We start from the raw sequence: 19,775 nt of genomic DNA on the forward strand, positions 1-19,775 counted from the left end.
ATCTCGTGTCTCCTGCATTAGCAGGCAGATTCTTGACCACTGTGCCCAAAACTAACATGAAAATTACTTTCCTGTTATTAATGAAACAAACAAAATTGAAATGATAGTAATTTCAGGCTATAATCTGGATGATGCCTATGCCTCATAAATAAATTGGTAAGAAAGAAATTATACCATCTTTCTTCTACCTAAAAAAAAAAAATTTTGCGTAATTCAGATTAATTTCTACATTAAGACCTCACCTTAGGAGATTGCCAAATATCACAAGTGGAGTCCAGACATCTAATTTACAAATATCAATTTTCTTATTACTACAGGTTATGAATATTGTCCATAGCATATATTTTTGTCACTAGTAACAGCACAAAAAATTAAGAGTTCTAAATGTAATTGAAGATAATATGCTTGTTCACAAGGTGAATATGGTGGCAAGGGAGACCACGTGAGCAGGATGAGATGGCCTGGGATAAGGAGCACTTGAGTAGGCTTGGGAGGGCATCCACATCGCAGGGGGGAGAGGCCGCAATGTGACAGAGCCAAGCCAAGTGGAAGGTATTCCTGCTTTGGGCCAGCTGGCACTGGGGATAGGGGTGGGTCAAGCAGGATGAGAGGTCATCCCTGCACAGGCAGCCTGGTTTTGAGTGCCAGAAGCTGTGCAGGGGAAGGAGGGATCCACGTGGGCGAGGAGAGGCAGCCAAACACAAAGGCGGCTACCCGAGGGAAGTTACTAAACTGTCAATAGAGGAGCCAGAGTCCCCACTTCCAGAGAAGAGCATGATCAGCACAGAAAAGGAAGAAACTGGAATGAATCCTGTGCAGTTATTAGTACTGACTGGTTTTCAAAACATGTAGGTATATGCCAAAATAAATATTAACATGCATAACTTATTGAAAGCATATAAACACACGTATTTTCTAGTTCTGCCCAGTAAGAAAGGAGATGAATTACACTTCCCGCCACAGAAAAAAAAAGATATTTCAGATCTTGGCTTTGAAATACCATGCTGCAAGAAAAAGAACCATGAGGTTTTGGAGAAATATGATTTCTGTACTGCAGCATAAAACATCCTGATGAACCTAGAATTCTGTGTTGTGCAGGAAACAACAAAATAAAAGAATAATGGGAACATGTTCGAAGAGAGAAAATTCTACCAAATATTTAAAGAACTGACACCAATCTTTCACAAACTCTTCCAACAAACAGAAGAGGAACACAACCTAACTCATCTAGGAGGCCAGTACTACGCTTTAATGCAAGTCAGGAGAAGATATAGTACAAAAATCCTTAACAAAATAGCAAAGCAATCCAATAGGCAAGTTAGGCCCTGGAGTACAAAAAGGGTAACAGAGTTTCACCAAGAGAATGTACTGGTCATAGCAAACACCCTCTTCCAACACCAGAGCTGACTCTACACATGGACATCACCAGATAGTCAATACGGATATCAGACTGACATCACCATTTGGCTGCATTCTTTGCAGCCAAAGATGGAGAAGCTCTATACAGTCACCAAAAACAAGACTAGGAGCTGACTGTGGCTCAGATCATGAAGAAAGTAGAGAAAACCACTACACCATTCAGGTAAGAACCAAATAAAATCCCTTATGATTAAACAGTGGAAGTGACAAATAGATTCAAGGGATTAGATATGATAGACAGACTGCCTGATGAACTATGGACGGAAGTTTATAACACTGTACAGAAAGCCATGATCAAAACCATCCGCAAGAAAAAGAAATGTAAAAAGGCAAAATGGTGTCTGAGGAAGCTTTACAAATAGCTGATAAAAGAAGAGAAGTGAAAGGCAAAGGAGAAAAAAAAAAAAGATACACCCATCTGAATGCAGAGTTCCAAAGAACAGCAGAGAGAGATAAGAAAGCCTTCCTCAGTGATCAAAGAAATGGAGGAAAACAATAAAACGGGAAAGATTAGAGATCTCTTCAAGAAAATCAGAGATACCAAGGGAACGTTTCAGGCAAAGATGGGCTCAATAAAGGAAAGTAACAGTACAGATCTAACAGAAGCAGAAGCTATTAAGATGAAGTGGCAAGAATACACAGAAGAACTATACAAAAAGATCTTAATGACCCAGATAACCACGATGGTGTTATCACTCACCTAGAGCCAGACATCATGGAGTGAGAACCCAAGTGGGCCTGAGGAAGCATCACTATGAACAAAGCTAGTGGAGGTGATGGAATTCCAGTTGAGCTAGTTCAAATCCTAAAAGATGATACTGTTAAAGTGCTGCACTCAATATGCCAGCAAATGTGGAAAACTCAGCAGTGGCCAAGACTAGGAAAGGTCAGTTTTCAGTCCAATCCCAAAGAAAGGCAATGCCAAATAATGTTCAAACTACTGCACAACTGCACTCACCTCACATGCTAGCAAAGTAATGTTCAATATTCTCTAAGCTAGGCTTCAACAGTACATGAACTGAGAACTTCAAGATGTACAAGCTGGATTTAGAAAAGGCAGAGGAAGCAGAGATCAAACTGCCACATCCTCTGAATCTTAGAATTGCAGAAAATCATCTGCTTCACTGACTACACTAAAGCCTTTGATGTGTGGATCACAAGAAACTGTGGAAAACTCTGAAAGAGATGGGACTACCAGACCACCTTGCCTGCCCCCTGAGATACCTGTATGCAGGTCATCAAGCAACAGTTAGAACTGGACATGGAACAACGGACTGGTTCTAAATTGGGAAGGGAGTATGTCAAGGCTGTATATTGTCACCCTGCTTATTTAACTTACATGCAGAGTACATCATGCAAAATGTTGGGCTGGATGAAGCACAAGCTGGAATCAAGAGTGCCGGGAGAAATATCACTAACCTCAGATATGCAGATGACACCACCTTTATGGCAGAAAGCAAAGAGAAACTAAAGAGCCTCTTGATGAAAGTGAAAGGGGAGAGTGAAAAGGTTGACTTAAAGTTCAACATTCAAAAAATGAAGATCATGGCATCGGTCCCATCATTTCATGGCAAACAGATGGGAAACAATGGAAACTGTGAGAGACTTAATTTTTTTGGATTCCAAATCACCGCAGGTAGTGACTGCAGTCATGAAACTAAAAGACGCTTGCTTCTTGGGAAAAAGTCATGACCAACCTAGACAGCGTATTAAAAAGCAGAGACATTACTTTGCCGACAAAGGTCCACCTAGTCAAAGCTATGGTTTTTCCAGTAGTCACGTATAGATGTGAGAGTTGCACCATAAAGAAAGCTGAGCACCAAAGAATTGATGCTTCTGAACTGTGATGTTGGAGAAGACTCTTGAGAGTCCCTTGGACTGCAAAGAGATTCAATCCTAAAAGAAACCAGTCCTGAATATTCATTGGAAGGACTGATGCTGAAGCTGAAGCTCCAACACTCTGGCCACCTGATGCAAAGAACTGACTCACTGGAAAAGACCCTGATACTGGAAAGACTGAAGGCAGGAGGAGAAGGGGACGACAGAGGATGAGATGGTTGAATGGTATCACCAACTCAACGGACATGAGTTTGAGCAAGCTCCGCATATTGGTGATGGCCAGGGAAGCCTGGAGTCCTGCAGCCTATGGGGTTGCAAAGAGTCAGACAGACCTGAGTGACTGAACTAAACTGACTGTGCTACAAAGTAAAGTGCTCAAAGAAATATGGGGACACATCAGAAAGACAAGCTAGATGGAAAGGCCTACGAAAGGCCAAGTCTAGGACAATTTGGGCATCAAATGATGATAGCAATACATGTCATTATTTGAGTAAAATAGAATTCCATGAATATATACCAACAAAAAGATGAGATGAAAGGGAAAGTTCTTCCCTACTGAAGAATAGCAACAATGGTATTCCAAAAGGAATGATGAAATCTGAAAGATCACCATTTGACAATTATCACAGTAGTAATGGACCCAGCTGGAATTATCAAGATACTAAAAACTGGCAGATTAAAACACAATGAGGGATAAGGTAGTAACATAGTCTCAAAGTAAATTATCTCCCCATGAATATCTACAAACATGCTTTTCTTAAATTTATTAACTTCCAATGGAGAAATCTTGCAGACAAATTTAACAAAGTAATAAGAATTAATATCACCTGTAATGCAGCAAATCAACAATGCACACACCTCCACAGAAAAGAACTCTGCATCATTCCTGTGGCATTTCTTATAAAAAGAGGAACTTAAGGATGGTTCCATATTGAAAACAAAAAGAGGTAACCCTCACCCCTGGGCAGGTTCTAGACCTGTAATGAGCAAAATCTGAGTCGGTCTCTGGGGCAGAACATAGTCCCTGATCAATGGCAGGATTGATCCTGCCTGATAATCAGGAAGCACACTCTGAAGCTTTAAGGAGGGTTGGGATTAAGCCATGCAGCTCTCCCACCAACAGTTTAGAAACACTAACTACTGGAGAATCTAGGTAGATAGTACAAAGGAGTTATACCATGTTCTATTTCTAGGAAATATTTATGCAATTTGTGTGTACATTTAAGATTATTTCAAAGTAAACCATTAAAGAAGAAAACCCCTTGACCTCTTTGGTTTTGGTCATGGTTTCTGCAATGATGCTGGCAGCTCCTGGGTCATCTGTTACTGGGATAAACGGCCGAGAAGAAGCTGAGCAAGCAGATGGGGTCACTGCAGAAGGGGTCACAGCATCCTCAGAAGAGATAATCTAGTTTGAAAATGAGGAAGAAAAAGGACAAACTTGGCAACGTGGCACACTTCCCATCTGACTCCAAAAGGCTTACTTACCCATTAGGTCATCTGGAATATGCCAGATTTTACAGAGATAACAAGACATTTATACTACCAGCTACCACCTCCACTACAATCTGGGACAGCTCCGCAAAGTTAAGCATATTCATGTTCCCAGGAAAACCTATTAATATTCACAAGCAATCACATGAAAACAACTAAAATGAGCTCACATCTCTCCAAGCTGGGCTTTTCCCCAAATTAAATTACAAAAACCTTTAGTTTTCAGAGCGTTCAAGTTTCAGAATTACGAACAACTGTGTGGTGCACTTAGCAACTTTTTAAAAGACTATTCCCATCTACACACTAAAAGGATCCTTTTAAATAGAATACTAATTCAAGTCAAAAATCATAGTAGTAGACACAAAAACATTCTGAATTAAGTGAAAGAATGACTTACACTTTATAAGACACAAATGAGCTACCTTTCACTTCCTGATCAAACACTGCTTTACTGCTTTACCGTTTATTTTTACCTCTCCTCTCTTTTCTTGCCATGGATTTGGACTCAATCTGTCTTCAATATCAACAGCCAGCACACACTCCTCTCCATTCATGGGACTGGCCATGGCAGATACGTCAGAAGGGGGTGCCGAGGAGGAGAAGGAAGGACACTCCACCGGGGCAACCATGCCGGCCGGCATCAGGGCCCCAACCACGGTGTCTCTGTCAGGAGGGAAAGTCAGGCCTGTGGTGAACTGCATCTACCTCTGCAGGATGGCAGAGTCAGGGGGCAGGGCAACTGTTTACTGAAGGATTCCCTCATTATTATAGGATAACTATAAAAAAAGAGTTTTAGAAAAATATTGAATGTTATTACTAGGTATCTGTTGCCTAAAATATTTACTCCTGATCTTATTTACTGAACGACCATAGTGATAACAGGTGAAAAACTGCCAGCATAAAAATCAGACCAGAATAAGCCTCTGGATTTCTCTGAGAAACCATCTTGGTTGTTAAGAGTCTAAGGATAATTTGGGGTTGTGCTGTTAGGTCACCAAGTCATATCCAACTCTTTGCAACCCCATGAACTGCAGGCACGCCAGGCTTCCCTGTCTCTCACTGTCTCCTGGAGTTTGCCCAAGGTCATGTCCATTGAGTCAGTGATGCCATCCAACCATCTCATCCTCTGTTGCCCTCTTCTCCTTCTGCCTTCAAGCTTTCCCAGCATCAGAGTCTTTTCCAGCTATTCACATTAGATGGCCAAAGTATTAGAGCTTCAGCATTTGTCCTTCCAATGACTATTCAGAACTTATCTCCTTTAGATTAACTGGTTTGATCTCCTTGCTCTCCAAGGGGTTCTCAAGAGTCGTCACCAGCACCACAGTTTGAAAGCATCAATTCTTCAGCACTCTGCCTTCTTTATGGTCCAGCTCTCACATCTGTACATAACTACTGGAAAGACTGATTATAGCCTTGACTATATGGACTTTGTTGGCAAAATGATGTCTTTGTTTTTTAATACACTAGGTCTAGGTTTGCCACAGCTTTCCTGCCAAGAAGCAATCATCTTCTAACTTCATGGCTGCAGTCACCATCCTAGTGATTTTGTGTTTATTGCAAGCCAGATACCAAAGGTGCCTCACACAAGGAAGCGAAGACTAAATGGCCTCTCAACAACTAAGTTAGCCTTTAGTCTAAATTAATGTCCCTAAGTATTTATTTCTATTCATCACGTACATAACCACAATACAATGACTGATGGGCCATTCATTTAGTATGCATGAAAATAGCAGCAAAATGGAGGAAAAGACAGCACTATCAAATCTCTGCCTTATCAGGAGTGAAGGAGATGACAACTGTCCTAAATATTACTATATATAAGCATCAACTAATTCTTCCCCCCAAAACAGGTCTCAAGCTTATTGGCCATAAAGAAAAATGACAATGTTTTTCAACTTGATTTTCTAATTCATATTTAAACCTCCATTAAAGAAAAGCATAACGATACCATCATTCACTATCAAAGGGTGTATGACCTAAAACTCATAGTATTTAAAAACAGTAACAAACATCCTGCATCAAAAAATGAAAAAAACCTAAAGTTTACATAATTGTGGGATTTCAAAAGCTAGCAAACAAGCCTACCTGGCATACATGATTTGCAAGGCTGTAAGTATATGAGATAAGGCCTGTTGTTTGGCCAGATTTCCATCTAATGATAGGAGAATCTTGGCAAGAGAAGGGCGGTTTGGTTTAGAATTATTTGCACCATTGATTTTATTACTGGCAGGAGAAGAATCAGCATCAGAAGGCACACCTGGAAAAGTAAAATAAAACTGGGTTCAATTTTTAAGATCAGAGTTTGCTCTATTTCTATAATTTGACCTTTCCATTTCATTTCAAAGCACACTGCAATCTGCATTTTGCTATTTCACAGATTAAATATCAGTCTCACTAATAATCTTGCAGTTTAAAAACAAACATCTTTGTTTCTCTAAAGAAGTTACTTTCATGGAAGGTTCACTATAACTACAAAAATATGTAAATGCTTTTGCAAAATGCACTTACAACAATTTATGTTATACATATATAAGCCATGAAAATACTCTGATAACTATCTATATTTACTTACTGATGAAATGTAAAACAAAACAAAAATCCAAAACAATGGTGAGAAGCCAGTACGTTCACCATATACAGTGTTAGACACAAGTTCCAGCTCACTGCCCTGAGAGTTCCCAGGCCTCAGCACAGGGACAGAACCAGAAGGAGGCCAGTGGTCTCTGTGAGAAGGGGAGGTCGGGCTCTGCGCCAGGGAGTCCAATGTGGCCAAAGTCCACAGGACAGGATGAGAGAGGGAAAAGTCACACAGAGAGTGCCCTGGAGACAGGCAGGCATTCTCACTCATCCAGATAAGATGCCTACAAAAACGGGCCTGACCCAGAGACACAGAAAGAACTTGTATGAAAGGGCTAGGAGAACTCAGAGGTCCCAGCTACCGCCTGCTCCCATCAGCTAGAGAGAAGACCTCATAATGCACAAGGCACTGAGTAAAATACCCAGTGGTAGGGAATTATTAGTCCCTGAATAATATCAGCTCTGAATCCACTCAACAAATCCAAGAAAAAGACCCAAAGGGATCAAACTGTTTTGAGAGTAATTTAACTGCATGTAAGCTCAAGATGCATTACACACACAAAAATCTCCAGCAACATTCAGGGTAAAACTCACAATGTATGGCAACCAACTAACAGTTACCATGCTGGAAGAAAGGCAGGAAAACACCACTCAACTCAGAAACAGGAAGAAAAAGCAACTGATCTAAACAATCCAGAATTGACACAGATATTACCATCAGCAGATAAGTTAAGTTGAAATACTTATTATATCTGTATTCCATATGTTCAAAAGAGAATCAGAGACATGAAAGATAAAAAAAAAAAACACTCAAACAAAATCTCTAGAGAAGTAGCTAGGATGTCTGAGATTTAAACAGTTTGGTAACATTGACAGCATAAGAAAATGAAGCAAAGACAAGTGCACGTGAAGATAACAGCAACAGAAACTATTCACGTGAAACACAGAAAAACAGTTTGAAAATGAACAAGGTCATTTACCTGTGCAACAACCTGAGGAGTCCTAATATACATGGAACTAGACTTCCCAAAGGTACCGGAAAAAAATTTTTCTGAACAACAGTGACTGACAATTTTACAAAATGGAAGAAAACTTAAAACCCAAAGATCTAAGAAGCACAATGAACCAGAAGTGCTTGAACCATGAAAATAAAAACCAGAGAAATAAAAAGAAAATCCTAAAAGCAGTCTTAGATAAAAGACATGCTATGTACAGAAGAACAAAAATGACAGCAAATTCTCCATGAAAACAATGTCAACGTAAAATTTTACAGTCAGCTAAAATATGTTGCAAACATGAAGTAAAATAATTACTAGTTTAGCCATAAGAAGCTGAAAGGAAGAATCGCAGATCTGAGCTGACAAGACATAAAAAAGGAATTCCTTCAAGCAGAAGAAAAATGATTCGAGATGGAAAATGGATCTCCACAAAGAAATGAGGAACACTGGAAAGAGTAACTATGTGAGTAAATATAGATATTCTTTTCTTATTATTTAACTCATTTAAATAGATAACCTGATGTTTAGAAAAATTAATTTAAACTGTAACATTTACAACATACAAAGAAGCACATAACAGAAACAGCACTATGGCTGGGAGGGAAGAAACGGAGATATATTACCGTATGATTCATATACTATACATGAGACAGTGTAGTATCACCTGAAGGTGGTGGGTTTAGTCGCTAAGTTGAGTCCAACTCTTTGCGACCCCACGGACTGTAGTCTGCCAGGCTCCTCTGTCCATGGGATTCTCCAGGCAAGAATACTGGAGTGGGTTGCTATTTCCTTCTCCAGGGGATCTTTCCCACCCAGCAATCAAACCTGAGTCTCCTGCATTGCAGTCAGATTCTTTACCAACTGACCTATGAGGGAATCAGCTAAAGGCAGACTATGATACATTAAAGGTGCATAATTCCTAAAACAACCACTAAAATGACACAGAAAGTTAGAGCTCAAAGAAAACAAAGGAGAAAATACAACATCAAAAAGAACAATTAATTCAAAGAAAGGCAGAAAAAGAGCAGAAAAAAACAATAAACAGCTAGGACTAATACAATACAAAACAAATAGCAGGATACTGATTGAAAACAAATATATTCATAATCACATTAAGTGGGAGTGAAGTAAACACCCCAATTAGAGAGTCCCAGAGAAAAAATTAAAAAGCCAAATCCAACTATATGTTGCCTACCAGGAAGTTTTTTTAGTAGGTTAAAAGTAAAAAGAATGGAAAAAATATACCATAGTTTGTCATGTACCCATATTCTTATCAGTCAAACTTGATTTCAAAGCAAATAGATAAGAGGATAATCTGTCATAATGGTGTCAGTGTCAGTTACTCAAGGAGAGTAAATGTCTACACTAGAAAAGTAGGAAGACCCTCAGCCAATGACCTAAGCTTCTTAGAAGAAACGAATGAAGATTAAAGATCAGTGAAACAGAAAACAGAAAAATAATGAAGAAAAATCAAGGAAACCATAAGCTTGTTCTTTGAAAAAACTCAATAAAACTGATGAAACTATAGACAAACTGGGAAGAGAAGATACAATTACCAATATAAGGAATGAGTAATAACACCACTATAGAGTCTACAAAGATTAACAGAAAAATAAGCAAACACTGAGACCAAGTTTATGCCAATAAGTCAAACTTCCATCAAAGACACAAATCTTACTGAAAAAGAAACAGCTAACCCTAAATCTTAAAGGAACTAAACTTCTGGTTTAAAAACACTACACAAAAGAAACTCCAGGCCCAGATTGCTTCAATGATGAATTCTATTGAAATAATACCAAATTTACCCAAAAAGGAAAACTAAAGAGAAGGAAACACCACTTCATTCTGTGAGGCCAGACAGACAGAGACATTAACAGAAAACTACAGACCAGTATCTATCACGAACAGGGAGGTGAAAGTTCTTAACTGGCTTTTTTTTTTTTTTTTTTAAAGCAACTAGAACACAAAAAGGTACGAAAAGAATAATCCATATGTCAAAAATAAAGCTGAAAAATATATAAAACTGGGCTGTCATGGTGGGCTGACCACAGAAGACCACTGGCCTTGTGGGACTAGCTTATATTTAAGAGTCCACATGAGAAGCTAGAATATTGTATTCAAAGATTCTTGGATGTTCTTGGATGACTCCCTAAAAATGCAGCATATAGAAGGTACATAGTACAGACTACAAATGAGAAGCTGGGTACAGTTAAAACGGAACCAAAGGTTATAAAATTAGAAGAGCAACTTCAGGGTGGTCAAATAGAAGAGGTGTTTTTTTAGGCTGAAAATGAATTAAGTCTGTGAGAAAAATGGTGGAGTGGAAAACCTGGGAGTCCTCAGTGGAAGAGCCTCCTGCCAACCAATGGAAATGGGTAATATAAACATTAAGTGACTAGTGTCTTCATGGGAAACTATATAACTAAAAATACTTTTATATTGAAAATATTTTCATATTCATCTTATGATCAAGAAAACTGATACAGGAACACATTTAGGAGACTTGACAAAATGGATATTTATGGCACCAGGGGTGTGTGAATCAATTTTTGATTTATACAGCAGCTACTCAAATTACTGAAGAGCCGAAGTTGAACGGTTCTGTGAAGACCTACAAGACCTTCTAGAACTAACACCCAAAAAAGATGTACTTTTCATTACAGGGGACTGGAATGCAAAAGTAGGAAGTCAAGAAACACCTGGAATAACAGGCAAATTTGGCCTTGGAGGACAGAATGAAGCAGGGCAAAGGCTAATAACAGTTTTGCCAAGAGAATGCACTGGTCATAGCTAACACCCTCTTCCAACAACACAAGATTCTACACATGGACATCACCAGATGGCCAATGCTGAAATCAGATTGATTATATCCGCTGCAGCCAAAGATGGAGAAGCTCTATACAGTCAGCAAAAGCAAGACCGGGAGCTGACTGTGGCTCAGATCATGAATTCCTTATTGCCAAATTCAGACTTAAACTGAAGAAAGTGGGGAAAACCACTAAACCATTCAGGTATGACCTAAATCAAATCCCTGATGATAATACAATGGAAGTGAGAAATAGATTTAAAGGACTAGATCTGATAGACAGAGTGCCTGATGAACTATGGACGGAGGTTTGTGACACTGTACAGGAGACAGGGATCAAGACCATTCCCAAGAAAAAGAAATGCAAAAAAGCAAAATGACTGTCTGAGAAGTCCTTACAAATAGCTGTGAAAAGAAGAGAAGTGAAAAGCAAAAGAGAAAAGGAAAGAAATACCCATTTGAATGCAGACTTTCAAAGGATAAGAAGGAGAGATAAGAAAGCCTTCCTCAGCGATCAATACAAAGAAATAGAGGAAAACAATACAATGGGAAAGACTAGAGATCTTGTCAAGAAAACTGGAAATACCAAGGGAACATTTCATGCAAAGATGGGCTCAATAAAGGACAGAAACAGTATGGACCTAAAAGAAGCAGAAGATATTAAGAAGAGGTGGCAAAAATACACATAAGAACTATACAAAAAAGATCTTCATGACCCAGATAATCAAGATGGTGTGATCACTCAGATCCAGACATCCTGGAATGTGAAGTCAGGTAGGCCTTAGGAAGCATCACTACAAACAAAGCTAGTGGAGGTGATGGAATCCCAGTTGAGCTATTTCAAATCCTAAAAGATGATGCTGTGAAAGTGCTGCACTCAATATGCCAGCAAATTTGGAAAACTCAGCAGTGGCCACAGGACTGGAAAAGGTCAGTTTTCATTCCAATCCCAAAGAAAGGCAATCCCAAAGAATGCTCAAACTACTGCACAATTACACTCATCTAACATGCTAGTAAAGTAATGCTCAAAATTCTCCAAGCCAGGCTTCAGCAATACGTGAACCATGAACTTCCAGATGTTACAGCTGGTTTTAGAAAAGGCAGAGGAACCAGAGATCAAACTGCCAACATCCGCTGGATCATCAAAAAAGCAAGAGAGTTCCAGAAAAACATCTATTTCTGCTTTATTGGTCAGAGAAGGCAATGGCAACCCACTCCAGTACTCTTGCCTGGAAAATCCCATGGACAGAGGAGCCTGGTAGGCTGCAGTCCATTGGGTCGTGAAGAGTCAGACACGACTGAGCAACTTCACTTTCACTTTTCACTTTCCTTCACTGGAGAAGGAAATGGCAACCTATTCCAGTGTTCTTGCCTGGAGAACCAGGCGGAGCCTGGTGGGCTGCCGTCTATGGGGTCGCACAGAGTCGGACACAACTGAAGCAACTTAATAGTAGCAGCTGCTTTATGCCAAAGCCTTTGACTGTGTGGATCACAATAAACTGTGGAAAATTCTGAATGAGATGGGAATACCAGACCACCTTGACCTGCCCCTTGAGATACCTGTATGCAGATCAGGAAGCAACAGTTAGAACTGGACATGGAACAACAGACTGGTTCCAAATAGGAAAAGGAGTACATCAAGGCTGTATATGGTCACCTTGCTTATTTAACTTATATGCAGAGTACATCATGAGAAACACTGGGCTGGATGAAGCTCAAGATGGAATCAAGATTGCAGGGAGAAATATCAGCAACCTAAGATATGCAGATAACTCCACCTTTATGGCAGAAAGTGAAGAAGAGCTAAAGATCCTCTTGATGAAAGTAAAAGAGGAGACTGAAAATGTTGGCTTAAAGCTCAACATTCAGAAAACTAAGATCATGACATCTGGTCCCATCACTTCATGGCAAATAGATGTCAGACTTTATTTTGGGGGGGCTCCAAAATCACTGCAGATGGTGATTGCAGCCATGAAATTAAAAGACGCTTACTCCTTGGAAGGAAAGTTATGACCAACCTAGACAGCATATTATAAAGCAGACATTACTTTACCAACAAAGGTCCGTCTAGTCAAGGCTATGGTTTTTCCAGTAGTCATGTATGGATGTGAGAGTTGGACTGTGAAGAAAGCTGAGCACCGAAGAATTAATGCTTTTGAACTGTGGTGTTGGAGAAGACTCTCAAGAGTCTCTTGGACTGCAAGGAGATCCAACCAGTCCATCCTAAAGGAGATCAGTCCTGGGTGTTCATTGGAAGGACTGATGTTGAAGCTGAAACTCCAATACTTTGGCCACCTGATGCAAAGAGCTGACTCATTGGAAAAGACCCTGATGCTGGGAAAGATCAAGGGCAGGAGGAGAAGGGGATGACAGAGGATGAGATGGTTGAATCACCAACTCAATGGACATGGGTTTGGGTAGGCTCCGGGAGTTGGTGATGGACAGGGAGGCCTGGTGTGCTGCAGTTCATGAGGTCACAAAGAATCAGACACGACTGAGCGACTGAACTGAACTGAACTGATTCAAATTACTTCAAAAATGATATTTTTTTTTAAAACAGAGAGATTGTGGCAAGATTTGAAAGTTAACTGGAAAAATTCCATAGATTTTCAACACAGAGACCATATTTGAGAGGTGAAGTATTTTAGTAGTATCTTCAACATATCATTTAATTTTTTGTTCTGTAAAAAAAACAGAAATGTTACTTATTATTTAAACAAATTTATAGGTCACTGAAGTGAAGTAGTAAGAAAAAACCCATCAAATTAGAATTTGTTATACTCTGGGAAAACTAATTTGGTATTTGAAACTTTATAGTTGGAAAAACATTTCTGTCTCACTGAAGGAAGTTAGCTTTCTGGCCATTTCCCTTTAGTCTTCTTGATCAAACAAAGTATAGCAGGAGAGAGAGAGAGTTTCTGCAAAAGAAAAGACACTAAGAGTTCTTAAGTTTACCCAACATACAGATTGGCTTGTATTCCAAACATCTGGTTGTATGGTTATAACTTCAAGCTGGAATCACTAAGTAGTTATCACTTATTTCCTATATGAGTGCAGATGGGTATCAAACAAGACAAATACTATTAAAAGAATGAAGCAGTTTGGCTAGTTTAGTACGTAAGCAAGTAAAGTCGCTCAGTCATGTCCGACTCTTTGCAACCCCATAGACTGTAGCCTACCAGGTTCCTCTGACCATGTGATTTTCCAGGCAAGAGGACTGGAGTGGGTTGCCATTTCCTTCTCCATTGGCGAGTTTAAGGTTATACAAAAATAAAACTACTTATGTCCTCAACTATACATACATTTATATATAGAACTGAATGAAAAAGAAAATACAACATATGAAAATTTGAGAGATGTAGCTAAAGCAGTGCCAAGACAGAAGTTTATAGTACTAAAAGTTTACACTAGATAAGACAAACGGTCTCAAATCAATAATCTAAGCTCTCATCTCAAGAAAGTAGAAAAGAATAGAAAATAAACATAAAGCACAAAGATGAGAACAGAAACCAATAAAACTGATAACAGACAAGCGAAAATCAAAGAAATGAAAAGTGGAGTATATATTCAAAACCAAGTAGGGTATATTCAAGGTATGGAAGACTAACTCAAAAACCTGAATGTGAATACTAATAGCAGATTTTACTTGTAACAGCCCCAAATTGGAAGTAATCCACATGTCCCAAATAACAACAAATGCATTTCTACACACTAATAAAGAGCAACTTGAATATTTCTAGATAAGACCAAGGAACAAAAGAAATTTTTTAAATACCATTTATAACAGAATGAACAAAATGAAATATTTAGGGATAAATATGACAAAAGATATGCAAGACCTGTACATTGAAACTATAAAATATTGCTGATAAATATTAAAGACGTAAACAAATGGAGAGAAATAGTATACTCATGAGTGGGAAGATTCAATACTGTGAAGCAAACCCCAAATTGATCTATAGTCCATGTAACCAAAATCCCAAGTAGGTTATTTTATAAAAATGCACAAGCTGATTCTAAAAGTTACATGGAAATGCAAAAGGTCTAGAATACCCAAAACATATTTGAAAAAGAACAAAGCTAAAGCATCACCAAAGCCTGAATTCAGTCTTTTATAAAGCTACAGTAATCAAGACAATGTAGTATTTGCATCAAAATACAAAAACAAATCAACAAAACACATCTGAGAATCCAGAAACAGACCCACACATACATAAACAACTGATTTTTGACACAAGGACAAATTCTTTACAGAAAGGATACTGTGTTTTTGACAAATGCAACTGAAACAACTGGATATCCAAATACCAAAAAGAAATTTCAATTCATACCTCACACCATGTATGAACTTTAACTGAAGATCAAGCACACACCTGAAACTATAGAACTTTTATAAGAAAACATGGGAAAAGAATCTTTATGATCTTGAGTTAGGTAAAGGTTATTTAAATACAACACCCAAACTATGATTCATAAAAGATAAAAATGGATAAACCAGACTTCATCAAAATTAAAATCTTTTGCTGTTTAAAATTTACCTAAGAGAGAATGAATAGACAAGTCACACTGTGCAAATATCTGATGAAAGACCTGTACACAGAATACATAAAGACTGTTCAAAACTCAGCAATAAGAAAACAAACCTAGGCTTACATACAGGCAAAAGATATGAATAGACACTTAAAACATATTTGGGTGGTAAGTAAGACACTCAACATTATTAGTCATTAGAGAAATGCAAAGTAAAATTACAGTGAGTTAGCACTATACATCTACAAGAATGGCTAAAATTAAAAACTGACTACATCAGATACAAACAAAAACATGGAGACGCTGGAGCTATAGAATAACCACTTTGCAAAACAGTTTGCTGTTCTTAAGAAGCTAAACTTCTATCTACCACATGAGCCAATCATTCCTCTCCTAAGTACTTAACCTTGAGAAACGTAAGCATATGTGTCCACATAAAGACCATACACAAATGTTCAGAGCAAGTTTATTTGTATAGTCAAAATTAAGAAGCAACAACCAAAGTCCATCAACAGGCAAAATGATGTATCAACTGCAGTATACCCCATAAGTAAAATGCAAGCCAACAATTAAAAAAGAATAATATACTGATACATGCAACATGGATGAATCTCAAAATAATTATGGTGAGTGAAAAAAGTTAGGTTAAGAAAAAAGTACATACTACATGATTCCATTAATACAAAACTCTAAAATGGCAAGCTGATCTACGTGACAGAAATGAAGTCAGTGGCTGTGGAAAGCGGGGATGGGTCTACTCAAAGGCAGGATACACATTTGTTCACCGTGTTGACCGTGATGATGCTCTCACAGGTGCACACATATCAGAGCTGACGAAATTAGTCTACATATGCTGGACTGTTTTAATATGTTGATTACACCTGAACAGAGCTGTTGAAAACACCAAATGCCTAAACTCTAAAGTCCCTCTGTCTGCACATGTGCACAGCATTGCCAGAACTGTCCTGATCACAAGAACCAGCACTGTACTTCCTCAAGCTTTCATTCCAGCATAAATCACAGCACAGAGCACCATGATGATTCTGGGGCTATGGTTCAGAACATAGATAACTCAGCACTACAAACTTTAATCTGGTAGCAGTATTAAACATCTCATCTATGACATTCTATCTATGCAGAAGGATCTCATATAAAACACATATCTCGGTTACCTAAATAGGAAGCACCTAAAGGGTCTCTTGCAGTCTGGAAGAGGACAGGCTCATGAACAGAGGGTGTTGCCACATCAACGGTTGTCCATGCCACACTGTGAGAAGACCCGCAAGCTACTCGTGTGATCTTCTGGCCTTCTAAGCCTTGCACAAGTGTGGGCTTCCTATTAACTGTGGTTGTGCCATTGCCCTGCTGGCCATGGTCATTGTCACCCCAAGCGTAAACCTGTTAAAGGGATAAAAAGAATTTTTCAACATTTCAGAACATTCTTTCTAAGTTTACTTCAAAATTCTTGCCAAGTGCTTCCTGGATGGCTCAGCTGGTAAAGAATCCACCTGCAACGCAGGAGACCCTGGTTCGATTACTGGGTCACGAAGGGACTCGCTGGAGAAGGGATAGGCTACCCACTCCAGTATTCTTGGGCTTCCCTTGTGGCTCAGCTGGTAAAGAATCTGCCTGCAATGCAGGAGACCTGGGTTCAATCCCTGGGTTGGGAAGAATTCCTGGAGAAGGGAAAGGCTACCCGCTCCAGTATTCTGGCCTGGAGAATTCCATGAACTCTATAGTCCATGGGGTCAGAGAGAGTCGGACATGACTGAGCAACTTTCACTTTCATTTACTTAATATCAATCCAGTGAATTCATCTATATATTGTTCTTAGAAGCAGGAAGTTCTCCTCTTCAACTAAATATTGTAACATTTTTTTCCTTAATTTTGCAAAGAGAAAATGATCCAAAACATATGTTCACTATTCAAAGAATTTTGGCTTTACAGAATTAGAAAGTATAATTCATTTTTATTTCATTCTGATTGAAGTACAATATGCTGATTTGTTGTCATAAATGAATTTCAAATTGTATTATCTATGAGCCTGTCACAGGACAGCCTCTTATGGTGGAAGAACAAACAACTCTTCTCAAGGATAACTTTAGTTCTAAAATGAAATACATACATTTCCCTATCAGACATTACAGTGGGAAAGTTCACTACTTTATAACCTGCCTTAGTCAGCAAGTCTTTCCTGGGTGCCCTCACCCATGCTGACAGTTAGGAAAATGTACACAGGAACCCAGTGGACACAGCCCACCCTTCTGGTTTTCCAAGTACCAAGACTCACTTCATTTTGTCACAAGCTGCACTATCAACATAAGATCTTGTCGCGAGCTCCCTTACCTGTCCTGCATCAGTGACCGCCAAGCAGTGCAGGGCCCCAACAGCCACATGCACAATCTTCTTCCCTCGCAGACCCTCCACTACCTGTGGTTTCCGCACATGCACATCCGAGCCATGGCCCAGTCTGAAATAGTCCCCCTTCCCCCTGCAAGGAATCAACAGAGAGCATTTTAACACATGATTATGGTCTGGCAATACCCCACAGCAAAATACTCACTGCTACAGCACTAGGGCCAGCTCAATGACAACACACACAATGACCAAGGTCTTGGAAATTATAAAATAGTATACCATTAATTCAAAATAACTCATTAATTCTGCTAGCAAGATCCTTAATGTGCGTTTTACAGTATTTAAGTTACTGCCGCACATTTCATACAGAGACTGAAAACATGACATGCAACCTCAAAGAGCTCTTAAGAGATCTCTTCAGTGATTCCTCCCCAAGCTGCCTCTGAGTCATGACGCTGAGACCAAGGCCATCACACCGTCTGCCCACGGTCAGCTGGATATCCCACCTCTTTCTGATCTAATAATCTTCACTAGAAACACACATGAACTTTTTCAGGGATCAAAGAAATCAGAAATCTGTTTTCCACACATGTGATCACTAGGCTCCTTGCATGGCAAAAAAAAAGCAGAAAAAAGCCTCTACACATACTTTATCTAAATAAGACAGACAAGCTAGGCTAAAATTTCTCCAGTGTTCTTTTCTAAACAACCCAGTTATAATTGGAAATTTCTTCTTGTAATATTGTCACTAATCCCAACTCAAAATAAATAAAAGGACAAAGATGGCTGGATGAGCAAGAAAATAAAGGCGTCCCCCTCCCTGCAAGCCCCTGAACAGACACACTGGTGGGTGACAGGCACTTACATACCATGTCCAAACTACACCGGACTTGGTGAGGGCCAGGGAGAACTGTGCTCCACATTCGATCTGGCACACCCCTTGTCCATTAAGTCTCTCAATGTTCTGGGGGATGTTACAGCCTTCACTTCCTCCCCGGCCCAACTTTCCAAAGTCACCATCACCCCAGGAAAATACCAAACCTAGGTTTAAAAATATAGACATCAGGCCAGCATCTCACAACATTCCTCCCCCAAAACGTGGAGTCAGACAGGACTTACCTTCATCAGTCAGAGCCAGGGTCTGTGCATCTCTACTTCCACACGCCACTTGGATTACTCTGTGACCAAGAAGGACTTTCACCTACTCAATTACAAATTTAAAAACAGAATCAAGCAAGGCACCAAGAAAGCAAGGGGAATTTTTCCCCACAGACTGAAAGCCAACACTGCACATATCTTTATGAACTGTCCTAGACTCAGAGCTTATCTTCTCTGAGGAAATCAGCAGACGGGAGGCTTTCTGTAAGCAAGAAAAATATGTATAATCACCATTTTGGGCTTGAGCTGTGTTGTGTTATCCCCATGTCCCAAGCGGCCATACTCTCCAAGACCCCAGGTGTACAGTTCACCACTGGACGTGAGCGCCGCACTGTGCGAGCTCCCACAGGCAATGTCCCGGATTCGCTTGGTTTTCAGGGCCTCTATCAGCCGTGGCTTGTCACAGTTCCTAAAGCAAGATTAAATAAGATTCCCTATCATCTATCCAGCCTCTTATAAAGAAGGGGGGAAAAGGACATCTACACTGATCCACATTTAATCAAAACAGTATCTTTAGATTCACTTAACTATCAAACCTTAGAACATGTGAGGCAAATCACATTCAGAGATATTTTTTAAATGTATTTTTAAGTTTC

General features: G+C 39.4%; 1 protein-coding gene and 1 pseudogene across 1 annotated transcript in view; one reads left to right on the top strand and one right to left on the bottom strand.

The window, feature by feature from the left end:
• HERC2 (HECT and RLD domain containing E3 ubiquitin protein ligase 2) overlaps nucleotides 1-19,775 on the bottom strand; it is a 238,172-nt gene that overhangs the window by 51,536 nt on the left and 166,861 nt on the right. Inside the window, exons 61-68 of the mRNA XM_061135706.1 lie at nucleotides 19,411-19,588; nucleotides 19,141-19,222; nucleotides 18,891-19,062; nucleotides 18,010-18,154; nucleotides 16,836-17,061; nucleotides 6,838-7,009; nucleotides 5,226-5,415; nucleotides 4,526-4,666 (exon numbers count right to left, since the gene is read on the bottom strand). Of these exons, the coding sequence (XP_060991689.1) occupies nucleotides 4,526-4,666; nucleotides 5,226-5,415; nucleotides 6,838-7,009; nucleotides 16,836-17,061; nucleotides 18,010-18,154; nucleotides 18,891-19,062; nucleotides 19,141-19,222; nucleotides 19,411-19,588 (1,306 nt within the window). The remainder of the gene's footprint in view (nucleotides 1-4,525; nucleotides 4,667-5,225; nucleotides 5,416-6,837; nucleotides 7,010-16,835; nucleotides 17,062-18,009; nucleotides 18,155-18,890; nucleotides 19,063-19,140; nucleotides 19,223-19,410; nucleotides 19,589-19,775) is intronic.
• Nucleotides 10,361-10,711, top strand: LOC133050855 (NADH dehydrogenase [ubiquinone] 1 alpha subcomplex subunit 5-like; annotated as a pseudogene).

The sequence above is a fragment of the Dama dama genome, chromosome 33, assembly GCF_033118175.1.
Source record: "Dama dama isolate Ldn47 chromosome 33, ASM3311817v1, whole genome shotgun sequence".
In the NCBI taxonomy this organism is placed as follows: Eukaryota; Metazoa; Chordata; class Mammalia; order Artiodactyla; family Cervidae; genus Dama; species Dama dama.